The sequence below is a fragment of the Bison bison genome, unplaced genomic scaffold, assembly GCF_000754665.1.
Source record: "Bison bison bison isolate TAMUID 2011002044 unplaced genomic scaffold, Bison_UMD1.0 scf7180017864248, whole genome shotgun sequence".
NCBI classification, from domain to species: domain Eukaryota; kingdom Metazoa; phylum Chordata; class Mammalia; order Artiodactyla; family Bovidae; genus Bison; species Bison bison.
Genome location: NW_011494820.1, coordinates 222653 through 235653, shown reverse-complemented (window position 1 = coordinate 235653; position 13001 = coordinate 222653). Strand labels below are relative to the sequence as shown.

Sequence of the window (13001 nt, the reverse complement as noted above, 5' to 3'; positions counted from 1 at the left end):
CTGGTCCCATCACTTCATGGCAAATATATGGGGAAACAGTGGAAACAGTGGCTGACTTTATTTTTCTGGGCTCCAAAATCACTGCAGATGGTGACTGCAGCCATGAAATTAAAAGACGCTTGCTCCTTGGAAGGAAAGTTATGACCAATCTAGACAGCATATTGAAAAGCAGAGACATTACTTTGTCAACAAAGGTCTGTCTAGTCAAGGCTATGGTTTTTCCAGTGGTCATGTATGGATGTGAAAGTTGGACTGTGAAGAAAGCTGACTGCTGAAGAATTGATGCTTTTGAACTGTGGTGTTGGAGAAGACTCTTGAGAGTTCCTTGGACTGCAAGGACATTCAACCAGTCCATCCTAAAGGAGATCAGTCCTGGGTGTTCATTGGAAGGACTGATGCTAAAGCTGAAACTCCAATACTTTGGCCACCTGATGCGAAGAGCTGACTCATTTGAAAAGACTGTGATGCTGGGAAAGGTTGAGGGCAGGAGGAGAAGGGGATGACAGGATGAGATGTTAGATGGCATCACCGACTTGATGGACATGGTTTGGGTGGACTCCAGGAGTTGGTGATGGACAGGGAGGCCTGGCGTGCTGCAGTTCATGGGGTCGCAAAGGGTTAGACATGACTGAGTGACTGAACTGACTGAATACATGGAGGCCACTGCAACCCATGAGTCAAGCAAAGAGGAGAATAAAATCACCAGCAGATAGTTTTGAAAAACTAGAGGTGAAATTTGCTGATGATGTGATTATCAACTCAGAAAATCTGAAGATAAATTATTAGACTGTGAATGATTTTTGAGGAAAAAAAATCAACAAGTAAATCAACAATAATTCCTACATCTAAGTCCTGGTTAGGAATGCTTGAAGAATGAAATTTGTGTTAAGAGTTGGACTAGCACAATTATCATGTTTCTAATTCCAGGTGTGATCAAAGTCACCAAGAGGCTGTGCATGGGCAAAATATATTCAAGATTCTTGAGAGACAGTGGGAGGTTGCATTAGATAGAGCAATCTGAGAAAAAAAGTCAAAGATGTTTATTAACAATCAAAATGGAATTTTCTTTTTGGGGTGGTCTGATAGAAGAATAGTAGTCCGATTTCAAAGGCAAGGTACAGCCAATACACTATTTTCTTGAAGAAAAGCATGGTGGGGACATTTACTGGGACCTGTGTTAGGCTAAGTCACTTCAGTAGTGTCAGACTCTTTGCAACCTTGTGGACTATAGCTTACCAGGCAGGCTTCTCTGTCCATGGGATTCTCCAGGCAAGAATACTGGAGTGGGTTGCCCTTTCCTCCTCCAGGGGATCTTCCTGACCCAGGGATCAAACCCACATTTCTTATGTCTCCTGCGTTGGCAGGTGGACTTTTTACCACTAACGCCACCTGGGAAGCCCTCTGAAACCACAGAGCTATCTACAAAAGCAGGCTCCTGCTCAGGACACTCTTGGCTGCAGAAGCAGACACACACGCAGGCACACCAGCTCTGCACACGGCTGCAAGGCCACACGTGTGGGCGCGTGATCCCTGTTCCGTGGGGGACTCCTGTACCAGGAATGATCCTAAAGCTGTAGTTTTCGAGATAAGGGGATCCCGGTGCAGTGATAGTTTCCACATCAGGGGAGCCGAATGGTGAGCTCAGAAGCAGTTGCTTGCATAAATGGCTTCCCGCACCACCCATCCCCTGTCCCCCTACACCTTTCCACTGTTACTGTGTTGTCTTGAGAACTCAAGGAAGGATGTTGTCTAATAAATGGAGTTGGACCACTGAACCATACGGAAAAATTAAATTGTGCTAGCTGTTCACACCACACACAAAAGTCAGCCCAGCGTGGGTTAGAAAACTCAGGGTAAAAGGCAAAACCCCAAAAAACCCTCAGATGATAATGTGGTTTCTTTAAAGACAACATAAGGAGAAATTTCTTAAATGGAACACAAATGATCTATGCCTGAAAGGGCTGAAATGGACATTGTGAAACTATTGGAAGGAAAATCTTTGATATATCAAAGAACTGGATCTGAGAGTGAAAGTGCCAGTCATGCAGTTGGAAATATCCTTAAATCCTAAGTATGTGTCATTCCCTGGTATATAAATGTATAAAGAGTGGCCAAAGTTGAATTGAAAAAAGAGCCTACTATTTGTAGATGGCAAAAGATTTGAGTTGTGTCACCATGAAGAAGAAAATAGGAATGGTGAACCCAGTGCTAAGAGGAAAGGTACTCAGCTTCTTTATTGCTCAATGACAAAGAAAGCCATGGAAAGGGGTGGGAGCACTCCTCCCAGATGGCCGCCAGCCGACAGCAGTTAACAGTCACAAGGGCACTGAGCCTCAGCCATCTCCATGGACTGCAGGTGAAAAGTTCCTGCATAACCACATGGAGAAGACTAGGGCACCGTCTAGCAAGTGTCAGGGACATTGCCTCGTGACCCTGCAGATGCCGTGAGCACGGGAGAAGTCTTTCCCAGTGGCCACCCTGCTACCTGGCCCAGCTCACGTGGACTCAGACGAGAATGCACAAACTGTGTGACTTGTTGCTGAGAAAGGCCGGGGACCTCTGCAGAGCACAGGGCTGGTGCAGAGCCTGAGAAGTCTCCAGCTCCACCATCCTCCTGCCCAGCCCCCTCCCACCTCCCCGTCCAGGTCTTCTTTGTCTGGGGCTGCCTTCCTGACTGAGATGGTGTCTCTGACCCCATGTATCCCCCTCTATCCCCAGAGCCCTCGGTGGTGTTTGCCAAGGAGCAGCCGGCACGCAGTGAAGTGCAGGCCGTGGCGGGGGCGAGTGCCACGCTGAGCTGCGAGGTGGCCCAGGCCCAGACGGAGGTGACGTGGTACAAGGACGGCAAGAAGCTGAGTTCCAGCTCGAAAGTGCGTGTGGAGGCCACGGGCCGCAGGCGGCGGCTGGTGGTGCAGCAGGCGGGCAAGGCGGACGCCGGGGAGTACAGCTGCGAGGCCGGGGGCCAGAAGGTCTCCTTCCGCCTGGACGTCACAGGTCAGTCCTGGAGGAGGACGCTGAGCTAGGCTGTGTGCAGAGGATGAAGGGATTGGCTTTTGGTCTCAACAGATGTGTGTACTCACCTGTAGCCTTTATTTCTTCGCATCTCCATATCTCATCTTCATATCATCTTGGCCCTAAGGAAGGGTGGATGGGGAGGATGCACCTTCAGTGAAGAAGGCCCATTTTTGTCCGCCTCATTGGAGGCAGTGAGACTCAGTCACACTGTCTTACTACCTGCCCAGAACCTTCCTTGTGTTCTTGGTGTCGGGACCCTGACTCTCCCTGATGCTTGGGGGCTGAGGTAGACCTGGGAATATGTGACTTTCCTCCCATCATCTGTCTTTCCTGAGAGCTAGCACATGCCCTCATCTGGTACCTCATGCAAGTTCTTGGGTGTTTCAATTTGATGGATTCCAGGTTAGGGGAAATACTGGTCACACAATCCTACTTGGAATTCTTGCAGGAGTGAGCTTCGGATGATTGAATTCGAGGTTTCTTGGATGCCACTCCTTCCTTTCTCAGGATATAGAAGCTTTATAGCCTGTACATTGCAAGAAAAAAAAACCATGTTTTGTTGTCAGGCCCTTACAAAGTGGGGCTTCCCTGGTGGCTCAGCAGTGAAGAATCTGCCTGCACTGTAGGAGTCGCAGGAGACACGGGTTTGATCCCTGGGTTGGGAAGATCCCCCAGAGGAGGACAGGGCAACTCACTCCAGTATTCTTGCCTGGAGAATCCCATGGACAGAGGAGCCTGATGCGCTACAGTCCAAAGGGTCACAGAGAGTTAGACACCAGTGAAGCGGCTTAGCATGCACACACGCCTTACAAAGGGAGGGAAGAAAGGATGATTGATAGTCACCTGTGCTATTTAGGGTGATCTTCTTAGATCAAATATGATTTTGCATTTGTCTTCGAACAAGTTTGTATGTTGCAGGTCAGTATTCCCCTTGGCATTGGTTGATGAATTTAGAAATGGAAAGGAAAAAATCTCTTCTGCCACATCAGTAGGTGTTGCTAATAAGCAGTTACTGTCCTAGCAGCCTCTGACTGGCAAAGCAGCCTTTATTTCCTTGCATTTTCCTCATGGTCATCGAGTGTCTCTTTCTCGTGGCTGAAATGTCAGGCAGTCTAAGGAATCAGGTTATGCTTTTTCTGGGAAGAGAGTCTTCATGCTGAATAGGGGTGGCTACCATGCCACCTTGACTCCTAGGTGCCAGCATGTGAGGGTTTGAGACCATGCCAGTGTAGCAGGATATGTGGGTGTATATATACCCCAGATCCCACCGTGCATCTCTTATATGTGTTTTTTTGGGAGCACATTAGAAAGTATTTTATGGTAAAACCTTTGAAAAATTATGATATATGGCTAAATCCTAGGAGATTGTGAGATAATCAGACACATGAAGACAGAGTAAATTTAGTGTGTGACTTGTGAATCAATAGGACCAATAATGAAAAATCTTCTCGGCCCTGTAGTTTTGTAGTGAGGTATGGAAAATATTTGAAAAATTGTTATTCCATACTTATGGAGATGGTCCTAGAGAGAGAAGAATGAGATATCCTCCATAACTCCTTCATGTCCAGAATATACCATCAATACCAAAATCGCACTAGAAAGGCAGGGAGAATGAAATTCCAGAAAATCTACTGCAAGTGTCAAGGTCAAAATCACATATTAAAGGTTAATAGAATTCAGCAGTGTATCCACGGGTAGAGATGAGTGGTGGAAGTCGTAGTTCAGGATTGCACATTGTGTCAACGTTGGCATCGTTGATAGGTAGAAAGCTTGACATGGGATTGAATGCAGAAAGATGTGATCGTCTCCATGAGTACAGAATCAAATAGTTGACTGAACTTGAAGGTCATACATTGGCCCAAAATGTTTGATAAGATTGAGCATCAGTTTGTGCCATAAAATTCTTAGCCAACTATATTAAAGAGTTCTTTTTAATGTTATCACACTCCTGCAAAAACAAGAACAACCCCAACAACAGCATCCCACTTAAGGAGTACCAGGAGATCTTTGACATGAGGAACAGCACTCAGGCCAACTCTAACCTCTGAGTTGAGTAAAGAGGAGAATGAAATCACTGGAAAACTAAAGGTGGAATTTGCTGATGATGGAATGATCAACTCAGACAATCCCGGAGATAAATGGTTAGATTGCATCCGATTCTTGAGTAAGATTAGTGTGTAAAAAAAATTGATATGCAGAAATTATTTCTATGTCTAAGTCCTGGCAAGGTATGCTTGCAAAATGAAATTTGTGTGAGAGTTAGACTGGCAAAATTGTATCATGTTTCTAATTCCAGAACTGATAAAAGTTACTCAGAGGCTGTGTGGGGGACATTATTCAATATTCTTGAAATATAGTTAGAGTTTGCAGTATGTGGATAGAAATTTGAGGGAAAAATCAAAGATGTTTATTAACAATCAAAATCGAAACCCAATTTCTTTTTTGGGTGGTAGATGGAGGAATAACAGGCAGATCAAAGGCAAGGTACAGGCAATATGTTGTTTTCTTGAAGGAAACACAGTGGGAGCGTTTACTGGGACCTGAAGTCAGGAATTATTGTAAGGCTACAGCTTTTTCAAGATAGTGGGGTCCCAGTGCAGGATAGTTATCACGTCAGAGGAACAGAATAGTGAGCTCAGAAACAGTTCTTGCATAAAAGGATTCCTGCACCCACCATCCCCACAGATCCTCTTTATCTTCTGTTTGTTATTGTGTTGTCTGTTTGAGAAGTCGAGGAAGGATGTTCTAGTCAAAAATAGTTGCTGAACCAGTGAACCACGTGGAAAACTTAGAATGTCCTAGCAATTCACACCACACACAAAAGTCAACTCATGTTGGGTTAGAAACCTCAGGGTATAAAAGACCTCAGATGAGAAAGTGGTTTCTTTAAAAACTCAAGATAAGGAAATATTTCTTAAATTGAACGCAAATGCTCTAAACTCACAGGGCAGAGATGGGCCTTGTGAGACTATTGGAAGGAGAGAGTTTGGTTTATCAGAGGCCTGGACCTGAGAGTGAAAATGCAGTCACACAGTTGGGAATATCCTTCAAACCTCCGTGTTTATCATTCTCTAAATGTTTGGAGAGTGGCCAGAGTTGCAAGAAAAGTCTGAGCCTACTGTTGATAAGTGGGCAAAAGATTTGACTAGTGTCACCAGGAAGAAGAAAACAGTAACGGTGAGCCCAGTCCTAAGGGGAAAGGCGCTCGGATTCTTCGTTCCTCAGACAGTGATGAAGAAAGCCGCAGGGAGGTGCGAGCACTCCCCCAGATTGCCGTTAGCTGGCGATGCTAAGAGTGGATGAGGGCACCAAGCCTCAGCCATCTCCACAGACCACAGATGAAAACTTCCCTGCTGTTAAACAGTATGGAGAAGACTAGGACACCACTGAGGAAGGATGGGGACATTTGCCTCGAGATCTGGCAGTTGTCATGAGCAGGGGGCAAGTCTGTTCCATTTGTCCTGCGCCATGGACCTGCTTGCAGGGACCTGAGGGAGAATGCATAAATTGTGTCACTTGCTGAGAAAGGCAGGGGACCGCCGCAGAGCACAGGGCTGGTGCAGAGTCTTGAGAAGTCTCCAGCTCTACTGCCCCAAGCCCCTATCCAGGTCGTCTTTGTGCAGGGCTGCCCTCCTGACTGAGATGGGGTCTCTGACCCTGTGTATCCCTCTGTCCCCAGAGCCCTCGGTGGTGTTCGCCAAGGAGCAGCCGGCACGCAGTGAAGTGCAGGCCGTGGCGGGGGCGAGTGCCACGCTGAGCTGCGAGGTGGCCCAGGCCCAGACAGAGGTGACGTGGTACAAGGATGGGAAGAAGCTGAGTTCGAGCTCAAAAGTGCATGTGGAGGCCACGGGCCACGGGCGGCGGCTGGTGGTGCAGCAGGCGGGCAAGGCGGACGCCGGGGAGTACAGCTGCGAGGCCGGGGGCCAGAAGGTCTCCTTCCGCCTGGACGTCACAGGTCAGTCCTGGAGGAGGACGCTGAGCTAGCCTGCGTGCAGGTGATGAGGAGACCCGCTTCCAGCCTTGCCAGACTATGCGTGCCCTTGCCGGTGACCTTCGTCTCTTCATGCCTTCCAGTCTTCCGTGTCCCACCTTGGTACCCATTTTGGCTGGGGGAGCATGCGTGGGGAGGGTGTCCATGGAGAGAAGAGGGGCTTTTTGGTCCATGTGTTTTCAGGCAGTGAGGCTCAGTTACACTGTCTCAGCACCTGCTCACAATCTGCCTGTTGTTCCTGGTGTGGAGACCCCGCCTCTCCTGATGCTTGGGGGCCAAGGTAGGCCTGGGAATAACTGACCTTCCTCCCATCATCTCTTTCCTGAGAGCTACCATAGGCCTTCACCCAGTACCTCTTGCTGGTCTCGGTTGGCCAGAAGTGTTTGAATTTGATGGATCCCAGTTTAGGAGACATATTGACCATACAGTCCTACTTGGAATTCTCTTCGGAATGAAGTTTGGATGGTGAAATTTGAGGCTTCTGGGATGCCCTTCCTTCCTGTTCCTGCTCTGGTTGTCTGTAGGTAGCCAGAATAGGCCCATGTTATGTTTCAGGTCCTTAAGGATGATTGGTAGAGCATCACGTGTACCATTTAGGGTGATCTTAGATTGCAAAGTATGATTTTTGCCTTTGTCTTCAAACAGGTTGGATGTACAGGTTGTATTCCCCTTGGTGTGCTGCTGGCGAATTTAGGAATTGAAAGGAAAAAGTCACTTCTGCCACATCACTAGGCTCTGCTAATGAGGAGTTGCTGTCCTACTGGCCTCTGACTGGCAAAGCAGTCTTTATTTCATTGCGTTTTCCTGATGGTGAAAGAGTCTCTGCCTTGTGCCTGGAACACAGGACATTCTAAGAAACCAGATTATTCTTCTTCTGGCAGGAAGTCTTCATGCTGAATGGAGTTGGGCTGCCATCCTACCTTGGCTTCTAGGTGCTGACACCTAACAGGTTTTGACTGTACTAATAACATGGGATGATTTGTGGATGTGTACAGATATCCCAGATCTCAGCATGCATCTTTCTGGAATGTTTTTTGTCTTTGAGAATGTTAGAGTGTATTCTAAGAAATATCATAGGAAAGTTGGGAAATGTGGCTAAATAGTTGTTGTTCAGTCATGTCTGACTCCTTGAGACCCCATGGACTGCAGTACCCCAGGCTTCCCTGCCTTGTACTATCTCCTGGAGTTTGCTCCAATTGATGGCCATTGAGTCATCCACCCATCTCATCGTCTGTTGACCCCTTCTCCTCCTGCTCTCAATCTTTCCCAGCATCAGGGTGTTTTCCAGTGAGTCAGTAATTCACGTCGGTTGCCAAAGTATTGGAGCTTCAGTTTCAGCATCAGTCCGTCCAATGAATATTCAGAGTTGAGTTCTTTTAGGATTGACTGGTTTAATCTCCTTGCTACCAAGGGACTCTTAAGAGTCTTCTCCAGCACCACAGTTCAAAAGCATCAATTGTTTGGTGCTCAGCCTTCTTTATGGTACAATTCTCACATCCATACCTGACTGCTGGAAAAACCATAGCTTTGATTGATTGAACTTTGTTGGCAAAGTGATGTCTGCTTTTAAATATGCTGATATGCTGTCTACGTTTGTCATAGCTTTTCTTCCAAGGAGCAAACATCTTTTAAAAAATTTCATGGCTGCAGTCACTGTCTGCAGTGATTTTGGAGCCCAAGAAAGTAAAGTCTGTCACTGTTTCCACTGTTTCCCCATCTATTTGCCATGAACTAATGGGACTGGATGCCATGATCTTAGTTTTTTAAATGTTGAGTTTTAACCCAGCTTTTTCACTGTCCTCTTTCACCTTCATCAAGAAGCTCTTGAGTTGCTCTTCACTTTCTGCCTTTAGGGTGTAGTCATCTGCATATCTGAGGGTACTGATATTTCTCCCTGTGATCTTGATTCCAGCTGGAGCTTCCTCCAGCCCGGCATTTCACATGATGTACTCTGCATATAAGTTAAATAAGCAGGATGACAGTAAACAGCCTTGATATACTCCTTTTCCAGTTTGGACCAGTACACTCTTTCTTGTCTTGTTCTAACTGTTGCTTCTTGAGCTGCCTACAGGTTTCGCAAAAGGCGGGCAAGGTGGTCTGGTGTTCCCATCTCTTTAAGAGTTTTCCACAGTTTGTTGCAATCCACACAAAGACTTTAGCATAGTCAGTGAAGCAGTAGAACTTTTTCTGGAATTCCCTTGGATTTCCTATGATCCAACAGATGTTGGCAGTTTGATCTCTGGTTCCTCTGCCTTTTATAAATCCAGCTTGTACATTTTGAAGTTCTCAGTTCACGTACTGTTGGAGCCTAGCTTGAAGGATTTTGAGCATTACCTTGCTAGCATTTGAAATGAGTGCAAATGTGTGGTAGTTTGAACTTTCTTTGGCATTGCCCTTCTTTGGGACTGAGATGAAAACTGACCTTTTCCAGTCCTGTGGCCTTGGCAGAGTTTTCCAAATTTGCTAGCATATTGAGTGCAGCACTTTCACAGCATCATCTTTTGGGATTTGAAATAGCTCAGCTGGAATTCCATCACCTCTACTAGCTTTATTAGTAGTAATGCTTCTTAAGGCCCACTTGACTTCACACTCCAAGATATCTGGCTCTAGGTGAGTGATCACACTATTGAGTTGTCCAGGTCATTAAGACCTTTTTTTTTGTACAGTTCTTCTGTGTATTCCTGCCACTTCTTAATATCTTCTGCTTCTGTTAGGTCCATTCCATTTCTGTCCTTTATTGTGCCCATTTTTGCATGAAATGTTCCCTTGATGTCTCTAATTTTCTTGAAGAGATATTTAGTCTTCCCCATTCTATTGTTTTTCTCTTTTTCTTTGCATTGTTCACTTAGGAATGCTTTCTTACCTTTCTTTGCTCTTCTCTGGAACTCTGGATTCCAATGGGTATATCCTTTCCTTTTCTCCCTTACATTTTGCTTCTAAACTACATGAAAAAAAGAATATAGACGTTAAAGACTGTGTAACTTGTCATCAGTAGGAGCAACAATGAAAAGTCTTCTCAGGGCTTGTAGTTCTCTGGTACACCGTGCAAAATGTACAGTTCCGGAAACAGATGCTGCACGCTCATGGAGACAGTCCTAGAGAGAGAAGAATGAGATACATTCTATAACTCTCTTCACATACAGAACATAACATCAGTACCAGAATCGCACTAGAAATACAGGGAGAATGAAATTCCAGACCAATCTTCTCCGAGTATCAAGGCCAAAATCATAAATTAAATGTTAGCAAAATGAGTTCACCAGTGTATCTGTTGTTAGAGATTAGTGATGAAAGTCAGAGTCCAGAATTGCACATTGTTTTTAAAGTTAGCATGTTAATAGGTAGAAAGCTTAACAGTAAGTGATTGCACATATATAAGCAAGAGAGTGAAGAAGTGTAATCCCCCCATTTGCCCAAAACTAACTAAATAAACTGGAGAAGGCAATGGCACCCCACTCCAGTACTCTTGCCTGGAAAATCCCATGGGCAGAGGAGCCTGGTAGGCTGCAGACCATGGGGTAGCTAAGAGTTGGACACGACTGAGCTACTTCAATTTCACTTTTCACTTTCATACATTGGAGAAGGAAATGGCAACCCACTCCAGTGTTCTTGCCTGGAGAATCCCAGGAACGGGGGAGCCTGGTGGGCTGCCGTCTGTGGGGTCCCACAGAGTCGGACACGACTGAAGTGACTTAGCAGCAGTAGCAGCAGCAACTAACTAAACACTTATAACAACCCTAATGAGAACCAGACCAACCTCAGTGAACCTTCTGGTTGGACTGAATAAGTGAAAGGCCCCAGTGTGGAATGAAGTGATTCGGGAGCCTCTAACAGGCCAAACTACCCCTTATGACATCTTGAAATTTGTGTTTGTTGTGCCTAGAACTGCAATTCTGAAGACATTATGTGTTTGGGGAAATTGTTTTCTTCCTAAATATTGCTTAAGACCTCTGCTCTGAAAACTGTTGTTGTTTCTTGCAATGTATGATTCAAGACGGTTTTTGGAGGTGAGTTGCTGACTATAAACAAAGCATCTTGTCTTGTGCAAGAAGGATCCTAACGCGGGCTGCATTGTGCATGCCCAGATTTACCCACCACCTTTCTTCTGCTCTATAACCTGCTGTCAGATTATTGGGTAGTGATGGCTTGTTGAACATGTTCAAGCTCTGGCTATATGCCTTTCATCGGCTTTTACAACCCCCTGTCCTGCTGGATTTCTTTCTACCTACCTGAATATTTTTTCTTGGCATCATTTGCTGGCTTAAGGCCCTCCTTCATTCTCATTCCACACCCTGTCCTTAGTAGATCAGGAACCTAGGAGTTTTAACTTCTTCCCACATCCAACTAAGTGCTAACTTCTGGCAGTTCTACCTTAGCTTTAAACATCTGTTTATTTTGCTGTCTACCTGAAGTGTCCTATACCAGGGCCCCACCATCTTCCCTGGGAGGGATAACAACATACTATCTGGATTCCTTATTCTGCTTTGTACCCAGCATCCTTCCAAACACCCCGTACATCAGACAGGGTGAACATCTGAAAGTACAACATGGATAATGTCAAACACCCCATTTCTCTGGCTGGTCCCACTCTAACAGATGACAATCTTTTCAGTTATCCTTACAGTAGTTAGGACTGCCAGTGTCTGCCACATTCCACCCTTGCTAATCTCACCACCCTTATCTTCTCCCACTTGCCCTCTTTTTCTCCAACTTCAGTCACTGTGGCTTTTTTTCAGTTGCCCCCCAGGAACCAGCTCTCCTCTTCCCTTGCACAGACTGTGTTCTCTGCCAGCAGTGGTCTCCCCCACCACCCTCTTTTCTCTTCAGCTGGTGCTTCATAACATAGCTCGCATCTCATCTCCTCATGAAAAACTTTTTGACCCTCAGGCTAAGGTGGGCCCCTTATAATATGCCTCTTTCCCAGGAGACTTGTCACAAATTATAATTGAATGTTAATTGAATTAACCCTTGAAGAGCTGTCTGTCCCTCTTAAATGTCCAGCTGAACATCTCCCATTCCCTTCCTTTGTATTCCCAGCATCTAATAGTACCTTGTACGAAACAGAGCCTTAATATCTATTTGTCGAATGTTTTAATACAAGACATGATTAATTAACAATTAATAAAGGAGGTGTGAATGGCTATTACAGTGGTCAAGAGTCCTGGACAAAGAGAGCTCTAGGAACAGAAGTATTCAAGGAGAGATAATGGACCTAGAGTTTGGGGGGCTCAGGACTCAAATGTGTGTTGGTAAAGGTATGTACCCAAGCTTGGTAGACAGGCAGGAAGCAGGTCTCCCAATCCTCTCCCACCCCTACCTGCTGAGTCAAAGTAGAGGGAACAACATAACGTGAGTGAGAACAGGGGCTCAACTCCTCCCTGCTAGCCAGCAGCATGGGAGGAGGTCCATCATGGACAGGAAGACCACGTTGGGAACAAGACAAAGCACTGAAGCGCCCAATACACTTGAAAGAAGGAATTGAAAATACTTGAAAGAGAAAGCTAGACATGGCTGGGGATAGACTTAATTTTATTTTTCTTCTGTTAGAATCAGTCTTTGTCAAAAGGAAAATGTTTTTCATGAAGAGGACAAGGAGAAGCAGAACTACTCTGCAATACTCTTTTTCTAATAAGTTCAAAGTAAGCTAGAAACTTACTTATTAAGCCTAATTAGAAGATCAGTTGGAGTTTATCTCAAGCTCATTTTTAGAATACTGTTTTACCTTCAGTGCTTTTGTTTTATTTATATTAACAATTTTAGTCTATATTAACTAGGCCAGCAACTCGATTGCTAAAACCCTTGGTTTATCAGTATGGCGCACGAGCCCCAGATGAACAATTATGACAAATTCCTGTTTATTGGCACTGGTTTTTTGTGGTAGTTTTATATTTTAATTAGTTAATTTTAATTGGAAGATACTTACTTTACAGTGTTGAGGTGGTTTTGCCATGCATCGACATGAATCAGCCACGGGTGCACATGTGTCCCCCATCCC

At 45.4% G+C, this 13001-nt stretch overlaps 1 protein-coding gene across 1 annotated transcript in view; it reads left to right on the top strand.

Moving 5' to 3' along the window:
• Positions 1-13001, top strand: part of OBSCN (obscurin, cytoskeletal calmodulin and titin-interacting RhoGEF) — a 225824-nt gene that overhangs the window by 92972 nt on the left and 119851 nt on the right. The window contains exons 18-19 of the mRNA XM_010847289.1: positions 2719-2994; positions 6695-6970. Coding sequence (XP_010845591.1) covers positions 2719-2994; positions 6695-6970 — 552 coding nt within the window. The remainder of the gene's footprint in view (positions 1-2718; positions 2995-6694; positions 6971-13001) is intronic.